At 35.6% G+C, this 25547-nt stretch overlaps 2 protein-coding genes across 2 annotated transcripts in view; both read left to right on the top strand.

The window, feature by feature from the left end:
- Window positions 1-22332, top strand: part of LOC132550709 (SET and MYND domain-containing protein 4-like) — a 28475-nt gene extending 6143 nt beyond the window's left edge. Inside the window, exons 8-17 of the mRNA XM_060214800.1 lie at window positions 12294-12421; window positions 13173-13278; window positions 14567-14627; window positions 15160-15314; window positions 16922-17277; window positions 18281-18354; window positions 19359-19477; window positions 19927-20095; window positions 20643-20756; window positions 22070-22332. Of these exons, the coding sequence (XP_060070783.1) occupies window positions 12294-12421; window positions 13173-13278; window positions 14567-14627; window positions 15160-15314; window positions 16922-17277; window positions 18281-18354; window positions 19359-19477; window positions 19927-20095; window positions 20643-20756; window positions 22070-22332 (1545 nt within the window). The remainder of the gene's footprint in view (window positions 1-12293; window positions 12422-13172; window positions 13279-14566; window positions 14628-15159; window positions 15315-16921; window positions 17278-18280; window positions 18355-19358; window positions 19478-19926; window positions 20096-20642; window positions 20757-22069) is intronic.
- LOC132550697 (uncharacterized) lies at window positions 7018-7686 on the top strand. Its single transcript, XM_060214788.1, has one exon. It carries the CDS (start codon window positions 7018-7020, stop codon window positions 7684-7686), a length of 669 nt encoding a protein of 222 aa, XP_060070771.1.
- Window positions 22333-25547: the final 3215 nt, after the last annotated feature.

Raw genomic sequence — 25547 nt, 5'->3', positions numbered from 1 at the left:
TTTCATCAGTGCCATTAAGGTAAAAATTAGTGAGAATGTTAAGGAAAGGTAGCAAACAAAAGTTTTGTTAATTTTCGACCTTGTCACTGCATAATGGAGAACAGCTTCTTAGGAAGATTTCATTCAAAGTAGAAAAATAACCCTTCTCCCTGCTGAATGTTTTTGTAGTCAGATGACCTTTATGGCCTTTCGGCCTCTTGTTAAATTCATATTTTTTATGAAAGCTCCAATTAAATATGGTAATACTCAGCTTTACTTGTTAAAGAACCAGAAGAATTTATGTCAGGGACATGACATCCTTCCATCTGTCTGTCCATCTGTCTGTGTATTGACATATTAAAGATCACAGGAATCAAATTTGTTGAAACCTGTATACCTGAATACCAGGTGAATGATTACAGGCCCATTGGGCCTCAGGTTTTTTTCCTTGGTGTTAATCGCTTAGTCGTTTTTCTTTTATCAGATTCATTGTGAAATTTCTGGGTTGCCCAATCAGGGTATCCACAAGCTTGCATGGCACTGTAGATGTGATTTTGTTCTTCCTTGTTGTCTTGTTCTTCTGTTACAACCCCTTCACATCCATTGACCAAGGTTTGTACGATCTGAATGATATCCTATAATTTGTCAGTGGGTATGTTGGTAAAAAGAGACACTACATCATGTGAAATAAATTTCTTATCTTTTTGTATAAGTATTGTGGACATACTTTTTACAAAGTCTTTCAAGTTTTTGACATGATATTCTGATTTTCCCATCAGGGGTCCTAGAATGTCCACTAGTTACCTGGAGACATTGTAACCAATGGAACCAGTATAATCCACTAGAGGCCGTAATAGGCTCCCTTCTTTGTGGATCTTGTGTGTACAGCACATTTTAGGTGTGTTCTCTGCATTGGGATAAGGTCACTGTGATGTAATAAGTTCATTGTGACGTAATAAGGTCATTGTGACGTAGTTAGTTCACTGTTACGTAGTTAGTTCACTGTTACGTAGTTAGTTCACTATGACATAGGAAATTCACTGTGACGTAGTAAGTTCACTGTGACTTAGTTCACTGTGACATAATAAGTTCACTTTGACTTAGTAAGTTCACTGTAACGTACTGTGATGTAGTTAGTTCACTGTGACGTAAGTTAACTGTGAAGTATTTATTTTATTGTGAAGTAGTTAAGTTCACTGTGACACTGTGACGTAGATAGGTCACTGATGTAGTTAGTTCACTGTGACATAGTAAGTTCACTGTGACATAGTAAGTTCACTGTGATGTAGTTAGTTCACTGTGACGTAGTTAGTTCACTGTGACGTAGTTAGTTCACTATAACTTAGACCACTGTGACATAGTAAGTTCACTGTGACATAGTAAGTTCACTGTGACGTAGTTAGTTCACTGTGATGTAGTTGAAACATCACACTCGAATCTTCTACTGGTTGTGTTATAAATGAAGGTGACTGTTTAGTCATCAAAATGTCACTCTCGAATCAGATTGTCACTACAGATGTGATTTTGTTCTTCCTTGTCTTGTTTTTCTGTAACAATTGTTTTATATCTATTGAGCATGGTTTGTATAATGCCCAACTTCTGGTGTAAGGGTTGGTGCAATCAGAAGTTGAGGTATTGGTCAGTGTACGTCTTGTTTCCTGTAGACCAATACTTTGATAGTACTGTCACATCTATGACAAAATGTTACACAAAGCGTAGCTGGATTGACTACAGTATATTGTTACCATCTGGTGTATTTTTTGGGTCTATAATCTGTTTACCATCTTGTCACACTATTTTTGACCTTTGTGTACATAGGATCATACATCAGTGCTAGTATGCTCCACACTGGTTATTTGTCAGATGAAGGTCATCGAGTAGTCATTGAAATGTCACACTCTCATCTTCTACCGGTTATGTTATAAGAATTATATCCTATAGGCATTTGTTTTGTTCTATCACGTGTGATCAAAATTCAACAAACTGATTAAGGTTTAGAGGGAAAAAAATTAATCTTTTGGAAAAAAAAGATGTTTGTAGATTTCATTTTTTCATGGGAGCGTTCATATCACCATAATTGTGACGTAAGCCATAGTAGAGCCCAAAAGGTGTTTCTAGCAACATGAAATATCTAGAGTGTACAATGCCCAATATTACAACAATGTCTTTTCATGTTGACTTTGTTGTACCAGGTAGTTTGATGGAGATTGCCAATTTGTTTACTGGTGTTTGAGTGGTTTTATTCATGCTTTAGCACTATGTGTATGGTATAAAGAAACTGGACAAAGGTCTGTAAGGTACAAATTTATGAAATGATGAGTCCTGGTATAGTGTGCCCAATACAAACAGGTAAATGCAATTTTAAATGTGACAGTTGATTTAATTTACCTGTTGAGGATGTAATGTATAAGTGTTGCAATTGTATTTATAAATAATAAGATGAATGACACAGTCCCTACACTGTATGTCTTAACCTGGTTTACACTTGCAGGGATCTCGATCTGCCAGATTTGGGGCCGATATTTGGCCCCATTCCCAATGCAAAATAGTATCTTTTTTCCCAATTTAGACCCCAAGTTTTCCCAATTCTATGGAAAACACCACTATTTTTCCCAATTCAAAGGGCCCCGGGCCCCAGTCCCAAAATGGGGTGTGAGAGCCCTGAATTGCTGACCTGCCTCACTAGACACTATTCCATGATGACAATGCTCTTCCACAGGGCTGATACAAGCTATCTTGGATGTTTAATTCTAGCTCTTCCTGTCTCACCTTGTGTCGCTTTCCATCAACCAATGTCCCACACCTTCTGACATTATGTTAATGATATTAATCCCTCGCCCTGTATTTTGTTATGATGAGAGAAACAGAAATTGAAAGACTGTCATGGCTTGTTTTTGCAACAGAAAAAAAAATTAAATTGTATAGTTGTATTGATTGAAAGCTTATATTGCTCTTTTTTGAAAAATAAAATAGAAAATGAAAAATCTTATGAAAAGATGTCAAAACTGTGTCTTCATTATGTGATTTTGTTATTTAATGTCTTTATCTGATAAATAATGCTGGCAAAATAAAAGTTTTAGAGGATTTTATTTTCATGGAGGTGTGATTTATTTTTTATGACCTATGAAATTTTATCATTTGATATGAAAACAAATGAGAAGTAATTATTTCACCATGTTTGACAATACCATTCTGCACCAGTAAGGAGAGTTGGTCTCATGTTTGTACTTTCTATATACCACAAATCATGTGAAGTCAGCTCTGGTCAGCTGGGAGACAGAGGGTATATCTTGCGACAATTCCAGACCTTGATCTAGTTCTTGGGTCACATTTGGACAAGGAAATCATTTCAATGTACATTAATCCCTAGTTAGATGGTGCTATCTTCTCTATTTGTTCAACACACACATCTACTTCCAATACTGAAGTTGTATAGAAACCATTAACAGCCAGTATACAAACTTAAGGGGTATTATCAGTACCTGTACATATACCAATGTCCATAAAAGTGATCAATGAGTTTAGACACAGGCAGGGTGAAATACCACTTAAGATTTTACAATCCTGTCTGTTATTTATTCAGGCTCTTGTCTGTGATATTGATGGACTTTAAATGCTCAGTTACATTTCTGGACAATTAATGTTTATCTAAACAAAAAACTCCGATTGAAACAGCTCGTGTATTGTACCTCCAGTTTCTGATGTGGTCTTTTGAAGATTGATTAATGTCACTTGTGCATGTTTACTGTTGGCATTGCTGACGTAAACGAAATTTCTATTTACACATTACTAAAGCTGTGTAAAATTTCTTTGTGTCCATATTGGGGTATATGTTTCTCATTCAGTGGAGTAATCTAGCATTAGTGTATTTGCTGTCCCCATTGATAGGTAAAGGGGCTGGGGGTATGTTGTAGAAGTGCTGTTACTTCCTTATTGAGGCAGGTGTTCATCCTGAATTTTTCAATTTTAAATTTGTTAAGAGTCCAACATTTTAGGATGGTGGTTATTGAAATAAATCTGTGGTGTGTTGTCTGTCCTTCTGTCTGTCAGTCTGTCTATCTCTCCATAAACAGTTGTTGTTATTGCTTTTTCTTGAGATGTGCTAGATGGATCTTTCTCAAATATCATGCTTAGCTTAGGTACCCCTTGCTTCCTAGTTTTGTCCTTTTGATTTTTTGATGGATCAGGAAAACAAAATGGCTGACAGGTGGCCATCTTGGATTTTGACAACAAATATTTATTATACCTCTTTCTTTGCAAATACTGTATAGATCTTTCTCAAAAATTAAGACGCTGGTTCCTGTCAGTCCCTAGATTTCCTGTTTGATTTTAAGAGTGGTCAGAAGACAAAAGGCTGACTGGTGGCCATCTTGGATTTTGACAGCAAAAATATATTATAGCTATTTCTTTGCAGATACTGTATAGATCTTTCTGAACAATTTAAACGTTTGTTCCTGTCAGTCCCTAGATTTCCTGTTTGATTTTGAGAGTGGTCAGAATACAAAAGGTTGACAGGTGGCCATCTTGAATTTTGACTATGAAAGTTTTGTATTGCTATTTCTAGAAGATTTCTCAAATTTTGTTTGTAGGTCCCCCTTGGTCCCTAGTTATGCCCTTCTGATTTTGGGAAAATCAAAATGGCCTACTGGTGAGCATTTTTAATATGGCAATTTAAGATTAATACTGTAGTACTGTATCTTATGGAATTTTTCAAAAGTAAAAAGAATGAAAAGATCCAAACATTCTGGACTTCAGTATCCCCACTTCCTTTTTTCACAATTTGAAAGCATGATTGATTGTTAAAATTCAGATCTATTGGTATGTGATGTAAACACAATAAAAAACAATTATTTAGCCCATTATCATAAGGACACTGGGAATGACTTTAAAACTAACATTTTATGGTGGCACATGATATTGGAAGTCTAGTGGTTATTACATGGAATATGTCATCAATAGACGAGTTACCAATGTTCCCCAACAGCTCATGTTTATCTAACACCTTCATGTCAATAACAACTAATGTTTATCTATGTCACATATATCAGTGTATTTCTATTCATTCAGCAGTGATATACTGGTGAATGTAAAGCTCAACAGCTCCCAGTAGGAAATTACAAATAATACGAACCAGGGTCAAACATATCTTATTTGTGTGATGTGTCAAAGAAAAATGTGATACAAAAAATTTTCTATTGCATCCAGAAAAAAAAAGAAGCTCTTTAACTTTTAGAAGAAAGGATCAATTATATTTGGAAGAAAACTATTTGTGTGTGCCTGGAAACAAATTAAACATAAGGATAAGACGAGAGGCTAATTCACTGTTTCTGGTATACATATTTACTTACCTGTGCGCGTATGATTTACAAAGAGAACTTGAGGTTTACATCACTTGCTGTCACAGGTAACCCAACACTGGCTGACAGCCAGCTGAGAAAAGTGCAAAGTGATTTTATTGGATCTGAATTTTTAAGCATTAGCTACAATTGATTATGTACAATCTGTGAACAGGTACTGTTACAATTGCTTATTGACAGTAGACATGCAGATATTGTGTGTTAAAGGAGCCTTCCAAAAAACTGTAGACAGCCCTGGTGCAGTGTAGGAGCCTTCCAAAAGCTGTAGACAGCCCTTGTGTAGTAAAGGAGCCTTCTAAAAACCAGTAGACACCTCTTTGTGGTAAAGGAGCCCTCCAAAAAACTGTAGACAGCCCTTGTGTATTGAAGAAGTCTTCAAAAAGCTTTAGACAGCCCCTGTGTGGTGAAACAATCTGCCAAAAACCAGTAGACAGTTCTGTGTGGTGAAAGGGCCAGTCAAAGCCCAGTAGACAGCTCTGTGTGGTGAAAGGGCCTGTCAAAGCCCAGTAGACAGCTCTGTGTGGTGAAAGGGCCAGTCAAAGCCCAGTAGACAGCTCTGTGTGGTGAAAGGGCCTGTCAAAGCCCAGTAGACAGCTCTGTGTGGTGAAAGGGCCTGTCAAAGCCCAGTAGACAGCTCTGTGTGGTGAAAGGGCCTGTCAAAGCCCAGTAGACAGCTCTGTGTGGTGAAAGGGCCTGTCAAAGCCCAGTAGACAGCTCTGTGTGGTGAAAGGGCCTGTCAAAGCCCAGTAGACCGTTCTGTGTGGTAAAAGTGCCTGTCAAAGCCCAGTAGACTGTTTTGTGTGGTAAAAGGGCCTGTCAAAGTCCAGTAGACAGCTCTGTGTGGTGAAAGGGCCTGTCAAAGCCCAGTAGACCGTTCTGTGTGGTGAAAGGGCCTGTCAAAGCCCAGTAGACAGCTCTGTGTGGTAAAAGGGCCTGTCAAAAACCAGTAGAAAACCACTGTGAGTTGAGAGGACCTTCCATATTGATTTTAATACATTCAAAAGGAACACCCTTCCTGTTTTACTTTGAGAGAATCGATTCAGCCATTCAGGCGTGTTTTATTGACGGTTTGCTACATTGATTGATGCTTGTTAAACTCTGTGCAATTCCAGAATCCAGAACTTAAGTTATTGGAAAATCACATTCAGGTTGAACATTGAAAGCTTTCTGAAACGTAAAGGCTTTCGGGATGTTGGAATCTATAGCCACAACAGATTGTTCACATAATTCTATTACTTTATGAATTTTTGAAGAGAAAAGGCAGACTGAAATGAAGTAGACTGGAGCTTTTCACTGATTGAACATTTCTTGTAATTCCAAACTGCTGTAAATTTACACATTTTAGTGATAATATTAATTTAGTGGTTTTCTTGCTTAAAATATTGTGCTAAAATATTGTTGTGCTAATTGCAGTACCTGTATACTGTACATCTAGTAATGATTGTAGATATGTGAGTTCATCACTATGCTAATTTGCTAAAACCGTTAATTCACTAAAACTGGTACCTGGTAAGTTCATTTACAGTAACTTGATGTGGCAGCAACATGATGAAAAATTTAGTATTCAAAGTCAGACTTATTTAGGCTTATCAAAACTGCACACAACTTTCATCAGAAATGTTGCTTAACAGAGTTATAATATAGAGTAAGTTGTAAGTAATAGGAAGTAGTAAGTTTTAGGATGAAAGCTAAGTGGGAAGTGAAGAGTCTTGATCACCACCCGGCGATTCGTACAAAAAAACAGAATAATGTTGCTGCAAGGCAGATGGAAAACCAAATCTCTTTCATGGAGAACAAGTGCATTTCTCAAACAGCAAGGCTAGAAAAGTCAATGAAAAATCTAAGGCGACAACTGGATGAAATGTCGTTGGAGAATGAACGAACTGGAGAAGAACGAGCTAGACAACGTATCACATCAAGTTATTTGATGCGTCAGTATTCTGTGACCCCTGATTCAAATACAATGCGGCGAAATTTTAATTCTTGTGAGTTCCTTGTGCCTCAAAGTAAGCATCAATGTGTTCATTTTCCTTGTACAGCCCCAAAATCCTACCATACCATTGGCTTCAGGATCGACCCAGACAACACTTCCTGGACACCATGGAAACAGTTGCGACGCAACCTCAGTGACACGGCTTTGGCTGCCATGGGGAAGTCTGCCATATTGAACACAGGCATTTCCCGATTAACAGCTCAGAGGAGATCAGAATTGTTAAAAACAGAAATAGAGTGCCGACGGAAGAGATCAGAAAAAGAAAAACCGCCATCTTGGCAAGTGAATTATGGGAAACCAACACCTTACAAAAGACTGAAATATCCTGTAAGGCTAGACCCAATAGATATGACATAGTGAAAGTGGAACTCTTAATCAGAAACATTTTGGGATTTATATGCCCAAAACAACAGACAGCTACTGTATATATGAATATAGAAACACTGTCCTTTAACTGTTCTGGCAAAGTTGGTTTTCTGGCTTCTGCTTCACATTGAAACCATAGCAACACAAGTACAAGAATTAGAGCTGAAGTCCCTGCCCCTCCAACCTAAACCAGAATACTGATTGGATGGATGTGAACATTAAATTTGGGAAAAAGTGTGTTCTCTTCACAAATCTGATCAATGTACCTGTTTGCTGGGTTAAATGTTATATCAACTGCCAGGGTCATTTTGAGATAGGGGGCACATACTCAGACCTTCGGCCAACTGTCTACTGGCTGAGCTCATGAAGCCCCTCTAAAGTAGGAATGTGGATGTAGTACAGGCTCAACACTTATCTGATCTCATCATATATAGGGTAATTCAGAAATAAGAAAAGAATTGTGGTGTTCTGTAAGATGAGATATCTGAAAGTTTTGAGTTAATTTATAAAACTGTAAAAAATATAAAATAAAGTTTTATTGAATAATACTTTGTTAAAATTTTGTGAATTGATAAATAATTAATATCCTTAGTTGTATGGAATTTTAATTAACAAAATAAGAGAAAATTTGCTATTTAGAAACTTTTATAAAACCATTTCAAACTCTTACTTCTGTTCAAACCAAGTGAAAAGTTTTAAGTGTAAGAGTTACTCCCCTTAGTACCTGTAATTTGTGCCATTTCTGTCACCGACAGCTAATAAATTGATTTGAATAGCAGATAGATAAGCAGGATATGCTTTAACACAAACCTGAATTCCTCAGTAGCAGTAGCAATATCAATTTTCAGTGATGGTTTTTAGCTTAGTTTGAAGGGCAAGTGAGCTGATGATGTGGCACAATGTAGTGCCCTGTCCAGTGTCAGCATTCTCCCATAAACAACTTCGTTTCAACCAAAAGGCCCATGGTCATAATATACAGCCCATAGCTTGCTTGGATGAATGACTAGCAAGTTTATTCAAATGATTTACATTGACCCATAAGGTCACACAGGTCAAAGGTGCTGAAATATTCACCTGGTAGACGACTCCTCAATTACTTAAATGCCCAAGTGTTGTGATATTTAGCCTGTATGGTGCTAGGATAAAGGGTTATGAAGTTTATTCACATGAACTGATAATGACCCACTTTCAAGGTCACAGGGGTCAAATGTAAAAAAAAAATCTTTACGCTTCCAGTATGTCTTTTCATGATAGTGTTCGTCGTGTTATTCCGGATGTTAGCTTTTGATGTTGCAATGATTGACGTAAATGAGAAAGTATTCCTTATATGCTACAGAACTGTTGAGCAATTCAGGATGATTGGGCCTGTTGTTACCAAGATGGGAAATGGATTTTTTAGGTTACCTAAGAAATGATATCATGGTGACCAATTGCGATTGTCTTTTATATGGCTTGGTGTGTCCATAAACTTTAAACATTTTCAATTTCTTTTTAAGAGCTCCAGAACTGAATTCAATGAAATTTTGCAGAGACCTTCCTTAGCACCAAAACAACGAACTATATGGTCTTTACCCCTCAGGGGCTGATGGACAGAACCAAAAGGGGTCAAATTGACCCAAATTTAAAAAATCTTCTTCTCAAGATCCAGACATGGTAGAATCCAATGCTCTTCATGGGTGGAAGTGTCTTAAGGTGCTTTACCAAAATTGTGAATTTCATGGCCTGAGGGTCTTGCATTTCTCTGTGGCGAAGAGGTAAAGTTTGCTATAGTTTATAGAGGATAACTAGATTTTTGAGCATTCTGTGTTTAATTTCTATTGGAAATATATCAAATTTGGTTAGAATTATGAGCAAAGGATGGTGGCTTCATGGTATGCCCATATTGATCTTAGGTGACAGCCAGGGGCTGATGGGAGGGGCCAAAAGGGGTTGAATTGATTTAAATTTGAAAATCTTTTTCTTAACACCCAGGTATGGTAGAATCAAATGCTCTGTATGAATTGAAGAATCTTAAGGTGCTTTAATTACCAAAATGGGTTTCACATCTCTTCCTGGGGAGGAGTTTAACTTTACTGTAATTTTCATAGGAAAATTGCACTTTTGAGCATAATGTTTATTTCCCACTGCAAATAACTTTGTAAGATTTATTAGTGTAAGATGGCTGTTTTGATGGTATGCATGTATTGACACTGGCTTACAATATTCAGTGTCACAATTTCTTTTTTCATGACACTTGAAAGCTACCCTTTAACCTTTGTATTCAATATTGCTTACATCAGGTGGTGTTGGGGCTGCTCAGCCTCTGGTTTTTCTTTCTGATGATAGTCATACCCTGATAAAACTTATGGAACCCTTTCATCAGGCACGTCAAAGTGTCAATCTGTGTCACCACTACTCATAAAGGACTGAGTGGATTTTAATTAAATTTGGTCAGGAGATTTTTGAGGAAGGTAACCATATTATGTTTGGTCTGACATACACTAATATGACGTACATTAATGATCTTCTGATACAAGCTACTGCTAGCTTTTGACTATACTTATTGTTTTTTGTACAACACATGTAAGATGTGTGGTTGAAAAGAATTAAGTCATGTCGGTATAAAACTTGGATTCTTCCATCCAAGGGGTCAGAGACCCAATAGAGAAAATAGAAGAAAACTTTGAAAATCCTTTTGTTATGTAGATAAAGCAATTATGACCCCTATGGGGTAAAGGGGCAGAACCTATAAATGGAGACCCTGTCCTCTCTTCCTTCTCATCAAAGCTTTGAAAGGAGAGAGCATCAATGAGGGAGTAGAGAAAAATATGTTTCTTTTTTAATGATTACAGGGCCAGATCAAGGCCAGTAGGGAAATAGAAGAAAAAATAAAATTCTTGTTTGGATGAAATATTATTGACCCCCATGGGACAAAAGGGCAGGGACTATGTAGGGACTACAGACAGGGAATCCATTTGTATGAACTGTTAATCTGCTGAAACCAAATGTGTGATACAGGCCCTTGGGTGTCTTGTTCAGGAAGTCGGTGCATAAATTAGACCTCTCAACCCACTAGAAAGATAATGTGAAATTTCTTTTTTTCCAAAAACACAAAAGTTCAACATGATTTACTTAAAATCAAATAATCACAATGAGATTAAAATCTTTTGATATTTGTTTTAGTATTGAGGCAATTGGAATGTAAATCTCCTATTTCACAAAATCGCTATCAAAATCCACCTGTATACAACTTTTCCCCTCTTAAAAATCAGCTTTTGGAATAATTGACGGAAATCCTCAACATTAAATGCTAAATCTGCTTGTTTTAATGTAACCATAAAGACAGAGTTGAAATGATTAGGACAGACCATATAGATCTTTTAGTCCCTTTTCAAAATTTGAAGGCTTTAATTTAGAAATTGAAATCAAAAGATGAAATTAATATTTTATGTTTGACGAGATGATTTTATATCTTGCATGTAATGCGTGGAGTTGCATTAGCAAAATCTAAAAATAGTAAATGTCTATAGGACATGAATGTCCCTACTCTTACACAAACCAGAACCTGATCAGGTGTAGAAGTTGAAGTTGTAATACTATGGGGTAAATATGAACCAAATGTGTGAGACATTCTCAAGATGTGACAAAACAGTAAGGGGCAGACGAGTGACAAAACAGTAAGGGGCAGACGTGACAAAACAGGAAGGAGCAGATGAGTGACAAAACAGGAAGGGGCAGACGAATGACAAAACAGGAAGGAGCAGGCAGACATGAGTTATAACACTGTATGCCTTCCATAAAAATGACAGGATTCAAGTTCACATATTTTCCATCTCTACTCCTTGAACAAGTGTCACTCTTGCAAAACTTTAGATGTGTCACACATGGCTGTGATGACCAATTCTGATAACTTGCTGTAAGTGTGTATATAGTGTTAAACTAAGCAGATAATTACAAATTTGTGGTGCCATAATTACATACCCATTTCTTAACCGTTTTTATTTTAGGTCAAAGTATAAAAATCAAGCGCAATTTAAACAGAAGTTTGTTTTCATGTGTAAAACGAAGTTATGGAATGACACATATATCTGCTTTCTTCATGTTACATTTTACAGTAAAATTTTACAAAATTCATCTTCAGTAAAATTCAAGACATAAAAATGCTAAATTAGGCAAAATTGCAACACGATCCTAGATACATATTTAATGTGTTGTTCATGGATAACAGTTATTCATCAGCCATGATGGCATCATTATCTTACCTGACAGTCTAGTACCAACCTCTGTATCCTGTATTCCCAGAAACTATTGACATAGCTCCTAGGAGTTAGTAGGATTAACTCTGTCATTATTTTCAAATTTTTAGACACTGGATTTTGAAATTCTGGCAATAATTAGTGTCTTATGGTTATCATGTCCACTATATTGTGATATTTCCAAGTTTTTCTATAATTACACTTTTTCATCAAAATTAAATGTGAAGTTTTAACGTGCTGACATCAATGTGATCACACCCTTATCATAGTCACCACTGGAAATATAAGCTAATAAGGTCTTGATTCGGTGACATTTTATGGCAGGCGAGACAAAAATTTCCAATTTGAAGACTATTTTCACAGGCTGCCAGAGATCTGAAAGCGGGAGACACACTGATTGTGGAGAAACCATTTGCTGCGGTCCTGCTTCCTGACCACTACGACTCTCACTGTCACCATTGCTTCGGACAGTTGGACCTGCTAGTCATTCCGTAAGCTTATTGTTCCTGTAGCCATTGGTAAAATATTCTGTTGCAGATTCGAAAATTTCGCCAAATCTCAATTAAGGCAGGAACTCTTAACAAGATAAAACAGAGTCCCAGTCACTCATTGACTGATTTAATTATGTGAGTCCATTAATGTAACAATTTCAAAAATTTGATTTGGATGAAAAAGGTTACCTCATAACCCATTGTCTCATTATCTTAGAGGTTAAATTTTCACAATCAGGTTATATTACTGTGAAGTAGTGAAAATATCATCCACCAGAAATAACTGGATATACAGTAATTTATAGTTACATATGTGTTTGAGAGCTGTACTCCAAATTTAAGTGAGATCACCTATTCCACAGAAGAACTTCTGAAGAGATGACAATGCTAGGGAAATGTTCTCTAGTTGATTGTTTGTTATCATTTTTATCAGGCTATCATCATCGCATGGTGTGTTATTCAAATTATCCTTCATTCATTGTTCGTGGTCTGTAATCAATTCTTGTTATCACTGTTTCATGAGAAGGGTCTTCCTCAAATATTATATGATGTTGTAATGAAATGTAATCCCACAGATGGAACAGCCATTTTGACAACGAACTGTCACCATTTTATTGCTGTCATTACAACGGTCATATGCTGGATATCATTTGTTGTATCATAAATCACACATCTTGTAAGTTTATGCAGTGGTATTGTTGTACAGATGTAAATATTAGAGCATGTTAAGGTATTTCTGTATGTTTTGCAGGTGTGTTCGGTGTAGCCAGGTGCGTTACTGCAGCAAAGAATGTCAGAATTCTTCATGGACGTCGTACCACCAGTTCGAGTGTTTTTACATGGATCTACTTCATTCTGTAAGCTTGTTAGAATATTTGTATCACCATTCTCAGTCCTGAAGGGTTATACTCAGTAAAGGAAAATATTTCTTACGTTCCCACAGTGTTATAGGGGGATATATATTAAACCTTGTCCTGTTCTAATTGAACTGTCTGTCTTGTGTCCATTTTCCATTGTCTGTAGTCTGTCTGTTTGTCCTTAAGCAATTATTGTTATTGTTATCTCTGTTTCTTGAGAAGAATTTGATCAAACATTCTCAAATTTCATATGTATGTCCCTCTCAGTCCATAGATGTCCAATTTGGGATTGATTGGAAGAAAGAAATGGAAGACAGGTGGCCATCTTGGATTTTGACAGCCATAGTTTGTTTTCACTGTTTCTGGAGAAGAGTTTGATGGATCATTCTCAAATTTAATTTATGATTTCCTCTTTGTCCCTTGACCTGCATTGTTTGATTTTGGAAGTGATTGTAAGTGGTAATCTTCAATTTTGGAAGTTAATGTTTGTTTTTGCTAATTAGGAAATGCAGGTGCCCTATAGTAACCATATTGTCTGTCCATCTCTGTCATCCTTCTGTCCATCGTTCATCCTTAAAGAATGTTTCTATTCTTGAGAAATATGGAATGGACCTTCCTCAAAGTTTCTGAAGGTTGCACTTCATCCCTAGTGTTGCCTATTTAATTTTAAGACTGCTCTGATAGGACACTGGATTGAGGAGTTGGGGGTTTAACTGTTGGAGGAAAGCTGGAGTGTATTAGAAAAAACCTGCGTGGTTTGGCAGCAACTGTACATTTTCATGTGAAATTAGGAAATCGAAAGTCACTTGAGAAAATAAGTGTGTGTTGCCTCTGACCGTCCATATTATCAGGGTGATATGATCCATCCAATACTGACATGTTTGTCAAAACAAAAAAATATTCAAAAATTAGAAAATATCAGACTTGTTTTACTTGTGATGGTGCTGGGTTTAATGCCCCATGAACAGCCAGATACATTTTCTAGCACGGTCGCCTTTCTTTGAGGTAACTGGTGACAACAGCATATGAGAGGCCAGTTGAATGCAATTGAGAGCATTATGGCTAAAGTGTCTTACCCAAGGATACATCTACAACAGCTCGAATTGGTCCATTAATGTTTCTGAGCTTTCTTTTAACCAATAGATATGTTATAATGATAAGCAGAAAGATCAATCTCAGAATTTTTCTGTTATACCTATATGAATACTGTTCCTGGACTTATATTTAAATTTCCTTACAGGTATATTGTGACACTGACTTATCATGTGTTATTCTATTTCATTGCCAGGTTGGGATAGCACACCTTAGTATTAGAATTATACTGGTGGCAGGACTGGAATTTCTTGTAGGTAAGTACCAAACATGTACATAATATAATACGCTTATTTCTTACATTACATAATCCCAACTTTTGACATTACATGATTCTTAAGGTCATTTCAAAGTGGTAATTAATTAGGCAAGAAAAATCTCCAGTTTATTTCAGTGTATATAATACAAATTTGATATGGGTTTGTAGCATACCGGCATGAACAGCTACCATATTTGTTCAGATCAATGATCTGGATGTACTTTAAATTCACAGAGAATAATGGTTGTAAAATCTTTAAGCAAATTCTTAATGAACAAGAAACCCTAAGATTTGATATTTTACCTGTAACTTATATACTGTGAAGAAGGGGTATGAAATTTTGATAAACACGAAAGTTATTAGAGTACAGATTTCCAAAAATGTGGACACTTTTTAATCTAAAGAGCAGGTGAGCAATACAGGCCCATTAGGTCTCACTCTCTCACTCTCTCTCTTTATTTTTTCATCAAGTAATGTCTTTAAACAGATGTCATTATGATGTCACAGTAAATGTTATTTTGTATAAACAGAATTCAAGAGGAAGTTGCAGAGTCTTGAAAACAATACTGTAAGGATTAAAGGTGTGAGTGAAGATGGTACCTATAGACATGGCTACCTCACTGTGTATGATCTAATGCCTCACAGCAAACATCTTGTCATAGAAGACCTGTTTCAGTACTCACTGGTAAGGGAATTTTACATTCTAGCTCTGTAGTATAAATAAAATATTTGCCAAAATATTTGGTGTAGTATGCACATTAAGTGTTAAAAAAAAGTCTCTGTCTATCAGTTAATGAAGCATGCTTCTCCATCTATCACACTGGAGACCCGGGTTCAATTCCTGTCGAGGCACATCTCCGGAATATTTTTTTCCTCTGATGTTTTATTGTTGCCCAACAAAATTGTGGTAATTGAGTCTTCAATTGAGAACCAGGAAAAATCAAGAAAAATCGAGGGAATAGTGTAAAAGGAACAGGTTGGTGTGGCTTGTACATTGTGTTAAATAGGGTTTCTTCCATTCAACTGACGGCTCATGCTTAACTGGCTCAGTCGTTAGATGCATGGGTTATTATGCTGGAGACCTGGGTTTGATTCCTGTCTGGGTTGTTGGCAGGAATGTGTTTTCACTGTTTTTACAGAAAAGAAGATTCCAGTACAGGAAAGAATGATTATGACATGCAGGGCACTTCTGACTGGATATTTCATGCCTTGTACAATTATATGTCACATAAAAACTACCTGTTGAATAGTAACATGGATTATTTGCATTGTGATCTTTAGTTTTGCTAAATTTCTGTTTCCTCAGATTGAAGGAAATCATTTCTCTTATATAGATTTTTACTTCAGTTACCATTCCTACCTCCATGTATGTAAATTGCCTGCACTTTCAACACGTATTGCCCAATATAAAAGTTCAAAGCAAATGTGCATTCTGTATGTTCTTCATAATCTTCACGAGCAGAAAAAAACCTTTTAGCTCTAATGGCACCTCTTGGGTGTTTACAAGCTTTATCCCTTTGTGAACCTGATGGTCTTCTGTCTTAGTTTATTCCAGGGTACTTGTGGTACCTAAAGGTTTTGTCATCACTATCTGAAAATATTGAATAAAATTGCAAAAAAATAGATACGATAGAAATAAAAAATTGATCAAAACAAGAAATATCATTTAAAAAAAAGGTTAATGGCAGAGTTTTAATATTGTTGGTAATATACATAGATAGTTGTGTGTCTGTTGATTTGGAAACATCAAAGTCATCAACCAATAACGTTACTGTGTCTGATGTTTGAAATTACAGATCTATACTGAATGTTCAATTATATATAGCACTGGGTTAACTATGCACGTTGGAACAGTTCTAATGCATTGTGTATTATACTGTCATTTAACTCTTGTGAAAGTATTGTACTAATTCTGTAAACCTGAATTTTATTTTAGATAGAAATACTTATGATTACTGTAGGGATGGTTACATGAATATCTGTATCTACATGGCTCTTTAACATTTCAAGACAACAATGGAGTCTTCAGGCACATAATCTGCTATCCCCAATCTGTATTACTAAAAACTAATTTACATTTTGTATATAGAGAATTATTAACCAATGGGAGACTTGATAAGCATTCTGCCTGCACTGTATGAGTCAAATGATGTGGGGATAATCCCAGATACGCAGAGGGAATCCCAAAACAATCTTAAGCAACACTGCCGAAAAAATCGTTGTAGTTTTATAAGTTCTTGTTTGGTGAAAAGTTGCAACCATCAAAAAATAAGACACTTTTGAACTTTCCAGACAGCCTGTCTGCTGTTAAATATCCTTCAAGTGTCTGATTGGTTCAACTCGCATACTAAGATGTCTTCCGATCCCTGTAACAACACTTCTTCTGGAGAATGCAGCGACAAGTCAGACAAGAAGCACATGTCAGGAGATGTTGGCGATGTTTCTGAACAAGAACAATATGTTGGTGGTTTGCTGCTGCGTCACATTCAACAACTGGTGTGTAACGGCCATGCCATTACAGAGTTACAAGTTACCCAGGCAACCGACCTGTCATTGGTGGAGACTAAAAGTCAGGTCCGGGTCGCCACGGCAATATACCCTACCGCCAGTTTAATGAACCATTCCTGTGATCCCTCAATCATAGCCAGGTAAATACAGCTCTGCAGATTTTTGTCCCTGCCATTTCTTTTTTAATTTAATTTTTTTTTTCTTTGGTGTGTGATTGAAAGCTCCCCCTTGGTTGTCAATAGGCGTTCCTGTTTGATTTTTGGAACTGATTGGGATTAAGAGAAATGAAGTGATAGAAAAACTAACGAAGATCAAACAATGGTTCAGTGCTAAAATCCTGCCATGATCTCTTATTGATGATTGGGAGAAAGTCTGCAAAATCTTAAGTAATGACAATTGATATTATTAATTGAAAATTACATTTTAAGAATGTAAATTGAAACTGAAATCATGGGTGGGAGGTGGGGTACATCATATAATGTATGACTCGCTTCAGTTAACACCTGTATATAGATGATATTTAATGTTTATTCTGTTGTAAAATGCATCTGTCCAGCAATATAACATGCAGTTTTTATCTATATATATTTTCCACTATTAGACTATCATTAGATAACGGTGGTCTGAGTTCAGGTTCATGTGAACTTTATACAGAGTATTAGTATAATATGAGAGTTCTACATCATTCAAAATATCATACCTAGAATAGAAGTAATGGTAGAGATATCTTGAGGGGAGAGGGGGCGGGGAAGGAATACATAATGTATGACTGCCTACGACAATAGATAGATCAGATTCTATTTTTAAAATGCATTTTTTTATTTATAATACATTGCTTTTCATCTCCATTTTTATTCAATAAAAAATTTGACTTACATTTGGTCTTATTCAGTAAAATGTTTGACTGGTGCCTGATCTTATTTAGTAAAATGTTTGACTGGTGCCTGATCTTATTCAGTAAAATGTTTGACTGGTGCCTGGTATTATTTAGTAAAAAGTTTGACTAGTGCCTGGTATTATTTAGTAAAATGTTTTACTAGTGATATATAATAAAAGAGTTCTATGAATATTCATCTCTTGGTATTTTACTTAGAAGACAAAGTATCCTTTCTTGTTATCAATACATGTACTCTACATTTGTAGTTTTGATCGTGACTCCTTGGTGGTGAGGGCTGTCCGTGATGTGAAGGACGGTATGGAGATTTACAATTGTTACGGTAAGGAGAATTTCAAAGGTATTGCATCACTTTTCTGTTTTATTGTGAAATGATACTATTTAGACCACCTCGGTGACTAGACAAAAGTGGTTTTAAATCATAGGTTCTTTTATTAATAACCAATTAGACAAAAAAATTCTTACTGGTATTGTGTATATGTTACATGTACTGATTTCAGTATGAGTCGTACCAAAAAAATGTTTAAAAAAATGTCTGTCATTTTCAGTCAAGGCTATTCATGTTGTCCTTAATCTGTGCAAGGTCTATGGCCTGGATTAATGTTTGATGACATATGAAAAAAGTTTATTTTTTTCACTAAATGGTGGCAGTAAAAAAAAGATGTATTTTCACAAAATTTGTGAGACTATGATTTTCTCTTGCTTGTTTAACCTCAAAAAAAATCTATTTTTCATGATTTCAAGCCTCCATGAAAATAGAGAAAAATAGACTTCCTCGAAAATAACAATATTTAGGTATAGTGGCAATCAACACTCAACAACTAACCAACCTATAGGGCTAATTCATATTTTATTTCTGGTATAAATTTGCAGTTGACAGAATGATAACCTGTTAATTTAAACTCTCTAATTACAAAGTATAGCTTGGTTGTCATTCTATGAAGAGAAGATTTCCAATATTTTTATGTATTTTATAATGTGATATTATTCCATTTCAAATGAATACAAACTTTCACAGACTACACTGTGACATCACAGTAGAGACTATAGATATAGAGCCAAGAGTGGCATAGAAAAGTATGTTTTCTGCAAAATTGCCAAAATATTTGATGATATCAAAAAGATCCGATGTTGGTTTCTATTTCATTTATAATTGATGAATTTTTTGTTCTAGCCCACCAAAGACTTGATACAATGAAAAATTCTGAAGACAGCACTTCATAAATCATTCACGAATTGGGAACTCCAATGATATCCTACATGTAACACGAGAGACTTAGAAGTGTAAAATAGTGACAAATCAGATTTCTTTGTTTCCTTCCTCAGGTCCCCACCATAAACGGATGTCTGGTCCTGACCGACGACAAATCCTGAAGGATCAGTACTTCTTTGATTGTCAGTGTAGTGCCTGCTTGATGGATGATGGTCAGAATGTAATGTATATGGTGAGTTTGTCTGTCAGTGTAGTGCCCGCTTGATGGATGATGATCAGAATTGTAATATATGGTGAGTTTGTCTGTCAATGAAACTTCTGTCTGTTGGATCTCTCTTGGACCTCCAGTTTATATAGAAACAATAAAGACGATACAATGATTGGCATCATGATCCCTTGGGGATCTCTGGTATATATTGAACCAATGAAGAACATCCATGATTGGCACCAAGATCTCTCTTGGATCTCTTATATACAGAACCATTCACTTTTTGAGTGTTTGATGCAAGTTTAAGTACAAATTAAAAATTCCCTGCTGAAATTTGATGTGCTGCCTGTGTGATTTCACAATTGTTTCCACTGCCACTTCTGCTGTTTCAGTACTTAATCTTTATATTTAGATGATTGTTAAAGCTGTTGGGCCTCTAGCTCATTTTCTCATCTTTATGTTTCATTAAAAAGGTGTTCAAGTGTCCAAAGTGTGAGAATGCCTTGATTGAGGAACAAACAAATGTTGTGTGCTCAGAATGTGGCTACCATGGCAACACTTTATCATATAAGGAAAAGACTGGAATAGCTAAAGACCTGTTTCTTCAAGCTGTTCAGAGATTGGAAGCAAACAACATCAAGGGTAGGCTTTAAGACACTCATAATATAACAGGTAGGCTTACAGAGATTCATAATATCACAGGTAAGTTTAAAGACACTCATAATATCACAGATAAGTTTTAAGACACTCATAATATCACAGGTAAGTTTAAAGACACTTATAGTATGACAGGTATGTTTAAAGACACTTATAGTACCACAGGTAAGTTTAAAGACACTCATAATATCACATGTACGTTCAAAGACACTCACAACATCACAGGTACATTTATAGACACTCATAATATCACAGGTAAGTTTATAGACACTCATAATATCACAGTTAAGTTTATAGACACTCACAACATCACAGGTAGGTTTATAGACACTCATGTTGTCACAGGTACGTTTATAGACAATCACAATATCACAGGTACGTTTATAGAAACTCACAACATGACAGGTAGGTTTATAGACACTCACAACATCTGAGGTAAGTTTATAGACATTCATAATATCACAGGTAAGTATATATTCATAGATTTATTAAAAAAAGGGGGATATCTTACTCACAGTCTTGTTTTTACCAGGAGCTATTGATACAGCCCAGAGATGCCACAAGATAAGGAATGGAATCCTCCATCGAAACCATCGTGAACTAACTGAGACTAAGGACTTTCTGGCTAGGTGTTACGCTGTAACAGGTAAGGATGCCACCCACAGTCAGTTATGTCCAGGTGTCTTTATAGACATACCCAATTTTTTTCGCTGTCAGACTTTTTACAAAAAACCAAGTGACTGATAACTACTTTAACCTTGTGTTTTATGATAAATGTGCTTTATAGCCCACCATCGTCAGATGTTGGGCTGTTCAAATTGCTCTATGTCCATAGTCCGTCCGTCCATAAACAATTTTTGTTATTGCTATTTCTTGAGAAGTATTTTATAGATCTTTCTAAAATTACATTCGTAGCTTCTCCTTGGTCCCTAGATGAGCTCATTTGATTTTGGGACTGATCAGAAAAACAAAATGGCTGACAGGCAGCCGGCTGTCTTGGATTTTTTCAATGAAGTTTGTTATCGCTATTTCTTGAAAAGTCCTTTATGGATCTGTTTCAAATTTCATGTGTAGGCTGCTCTTTGTCCCTAGGTGTGCCTATTAAATTTTAGGACTGATCAGAAAAGGAAAATGGGTGACAGAGCTCTTGGATTTTCACTTTGCAAGTTTGTTATTACCGTTTCTTGAGAAGAATTGAATGGATCACTATCAAATTTCATATATATGTTCTCTTTGGTCTCTAATTGTGCCTGTTTGATTTTGAAACACATCAGAAAAAGAAAGTGGCTTACAGATGGTCATCTTGGATTTTGACTTTGAAAGTTTGTTTATTTCTTGAGAAATACTACATAGATCTTTTTCAATTTCATGTATAGGTTCCTCTTGGCCTGTTTGATTTTGGGATTGATCCAAAAAATAAAGTGGGATCTCTTGTTTTTTTTTTCGGTTTTTTTGTGGTTCAAATTTTTGCAGTTTCATCCAGTAAGAAAGATGTGTTTTTTATTCAATAAAGTTATAAAACTGATTATTCTTTTTCCAATTAACGTAATTATATAAGGTACTTTTTTGTGCAATTTTATTCTGTCCTCAGAAAGAGGGAAAATTTAACCTCTCCTGAATAACAGTTTTTACAGTATTTTACCAAAACCTTGAAGTAAATTTTTTTTTACAGAAGTCGTAGTCATGAAGATAATGTCAACCAAACTATTACTTTCATAGATACTTTGATGTCTGATGTATTGTTTGTTATGGTCAATACAATAATAAGGACTAGTTAAAAAATTAGGTTTCTGTAAAAAAAAAAAAGTTTTTGTCCGGATTAATTTTTGTTTTGGACATTGATTTTGTTGATAAATAAAGCTCAAGTATGTGTACCAACCCACAATATGAATACAACTCCCACAAAAAAGAATGATATCACAGAAATTTAATTAAGAAATTGTTCATATCCATTTGCAGGTGACTTTGAAAAGTCCTGTCGTTATTTGAAGGAAAGTGTGAGCAGCATAAAAACTGTGTACGGGGCATTAAGTATCGAATATGCAAATGAGCTGCAGAAGTATGCTGAGGTGCTGGTCAGTGCTGGACACATGGAGACAGCTTTAGCAATCACTAATGAAGCGTTACCTGTATTCAAAGTGCATTATGGGACATCTCACACAAGTGTTGCAGAACTTGACGAACTAAGGTTTCATTTACAGAAAAGTCTCATTATATCATAATAAACATTTTTGTCGAAGTTACTCGGTTTACGTTATCAATTGTTAAATTTTACAGGCTTTTTGAAAAGTGCAAATTAGCATTTTTTCGGTTTTGAAAATTTGATGTCTTTTGTCCAAGAAGATAGGGAAAGCTCTTAATTCACCTACCTGAAGGGCAAGTCAGCTTATTCCATGGTGCTGTGTTTGTCGTTTATCTATTGTTGTCTGTTTTCTATGTGATGTTAAATGATTGCTTTTAATAAGTCTGCCTGAATAACCATGAGGCAAAGCAGCATGATATTTGGCTGGTGGGATGTTTCTAGATCAGTGGTCAATTGTAGACAGTTCTTTAAGAGCTTTTCATGCCTGTGATATTTTATTGGGAAGGGGTGCATTCAGTGTATCTACATTCAGTGTATCTACATTCAGTGAACTGTATGGAACTGTTAAGTCCAGGTTTCAAATTTCTTATTCAAAGTTACAAAGTACAGCAATGCAAACGCAGTAATACAATTGTAACAAAATAAGGGTCATTATGTAATGTTTTAATGTTGGTCAATATTTTAATTATAATGTTGGATAAAACATATATAATAGTGGTGTCGAATTATTAACTGATGTGTACAGACAAATGTCTTATCATTATTAGAACTCTTTAGATCAGCCCCAAGTTCAGAATTAGTATAGCAAAAGTTGTCCTGTGCATGGTGGATTGTGGCAGCTTAAATAAGTCATTTACCTTCTACAGGTGGGACATCAATACATCTGATTTAATTAATTGATTTTGAAAATCTTGCCACATTTGGTAATTACTATATATTGTGTTTTCTTCCTCTGGGTATAATGTCCTCATGCCTACTTATGTATAAAGCAACCTTCAAGAAACCATCCATGGATAAAAGATAGGTAACAGAGAGGAGACTTTGATTTATAAAAACTAAGACAAGAAATACTGATGTGTAAGTAGAATATGTTTCAAACAAAATTTGATGAATCCAGGGCAAAATAAGAACAAAAGAAAGATTTACAAATGATGATCTTCTCAAAGTTTATTAACATGCATCAAACCAGTAGACTTGATTGTAAAGTTGATATTTAATTAAGATTTAAAGGGACACAATGTTTCAGTAAATTTTAAAGTTTTGATTTTTTTTATTCAGTGAATTTAACTAAGGTTTATGTAATTGTTAATAGAAGAATCAGTTAATAATTGATTCTGTGATAAGGGAACATATATCGATGTAAACTTTGATGAGAGATTGCCTATGAATGTAAACTGAAACACCACATTCATATATGTAATAGACTTTTTGGGTGTAGCCAAATATACCCTAAGAATATAGGAGTTACCTCCCTTCTTCCATGAATATCCCGTTAATTTTACCTCTCCATCCCATTTGAATCCAGGAATGAATTTTATCTACAATTTTCGATTTTCCCCCCCAATCATCGATTTAAGGCAGTATCAACATATCTATATCTTGTGGAATTTAATTCAGTATTTAAGTATTGTATGAAGATGAAATATGATCATAAGCAAGGTTTAACCTCTGGTAGGTCTGTTTTTTTGTTGACTTTGGCAAGTTAATAGTGAAATGGGAAGCTAACCACTAGGGAGCCGGGCTATTGCGAATAAACTCGTAGATTTTCACGTTGTTTTAATATTGTCTACAGTGCTAAAATGTCACAGTTGAATTTTATTTATTATGTATACCATAGGGGATAAGGCATGGTAATTATTCTAGCTAGATCTATCGAGTTTCGTTTTTAGTCCCAGAGAAGTGTAAAATGCTACAACAATTTTCATTTGAAAAAGACATAACTGCTTACGACATTTTCGCTAATTGCAAAACTTGGTACCCTGACGCGGTCACATTACACTAACGAGGAACTTACCTGTCTATACAAACACATCTCGTAAACCTAAATGTCAAGGAGGCTTCAGTTTGTGTTGGATTCTGGATAGAACCCGTAATACTCCTCTCTGGAAATCGACTCTAATCACTACATTCATATGTCATATGTTGCCAATCAAGGTATTAGGAGAGAATTAAAAAAATGGTCTACTTTTACGATTCATCCAGATGATAAAGCAGACAGAAATCTTATATGCTACATACAGGGAGACTAAACATTTTAACATCCCCGCGTTTGTTTATAACTACATGTTCGTTTTGTATACAGATGTTATTTTTGCCCCCGGATCGAAAGATATTGTTTTTGTGCTGTCTGTTTGTCTGTCTGTTTAATTTGTTTCGCCTCTTGTCAATTTTGAAGCTTAGCTATTACACCGTAATAGGTAGGGCTTTCATATTTGGTGTGTGTGTTCCTTGCGACAAGACGTTTCCGGTGGTACCAATTTTTTTCACCGTGTGATCTTGACCGTGACCTTTGACCTACATTTGAAATATTTTGATATTGGTCATATATTGCATTTGCACATTTCAGTATTGAACTGCTTTCAGTTGGCATTCATGAGTGCTATGAATGTCAACTGGGAAAGTGCAAAGTCAGTGAAGCGTGTTAGCGCTTCATTTTGTATTTGCCTTTACGCAGTTTATCATTGTTCCTACAAATACCGACTAAACCCATGTTAAGCTTATATTTTTTTTCATTATTATTATTTTCTTTAATAGTTATAAAATGGAGATTTATTTAGGTCAGAAACAACAGGCTTGTTTTAAGGATGGACTTATTTTTTTGAGTTATAAGTAAAATGTTTTTGTTACATTTTGTAAGTTGTGTTGAATTAACGTTCCTATTTCGTGGTTTTAATCGTCGTAATGTACTTAAACTGTAGTGATGAAAATAATGAAGTCCAACCTCTGATCTTCATGTTTATTGCTGATTGTCTATATATATTTACAAAGAACATTTAAACGGTTTAGGCAAAAGACAGGGAGCAGGCGTCCTGCCAACAGAGAACTACCCTCTCTCCTGTCTAGCCTCCGCTCTTCTCATTCTCTTCTCTCCTCATTTGGCAGACCAAGGATTGAGTTATACAGGAGTTATAGACATAGACTTAAACACGAGACCGGCCATAGATTAGGTTGTTTTCCACAAGATTAGTATACACTAACATTCATGCGAACTGTCTAGATAGAGCCCAGGTAATTACTTATATATAATCAGGGAATGAATTAATAACATTGACCAAGTGTAGTATATTAAGTAACAACATTATGTCTCTGGCCACTGGTCAATACATAATTCACCACTGGTCGATAGATGCCATT

This window comes from Ylistrum balloti, unplaced genomic scaffold (assembly GCF_031769215.1).
Source record: "Ylistrum balloti isolate Yb309-2 unplaced genomic scaffold, AGI_CSIRO_Ybal_v1 Utg370140, whole genome shotgun sequence".
NCBI classification, from domain to species: Eukaryota; Metazoa; Mollusca; class Bivalvia; order Pectinida; family Pectinidae; genus Ylistrum; species Ylistrum balloti.
Note: the sequence above shows the minus strand (reverse complement) of the source record. Positions and strands in the feature narration are given on the sequence as shown.

Excerpts from the sequence above, each read along its gene's own strand:
- LOC132550697 (XM_060214788.1), top strand. The coding sequence starts at position 7,018 with ATGAAAGCTAAGTGGGAAGTGAAGAGTCTTGATCACCACCCGGCGATT.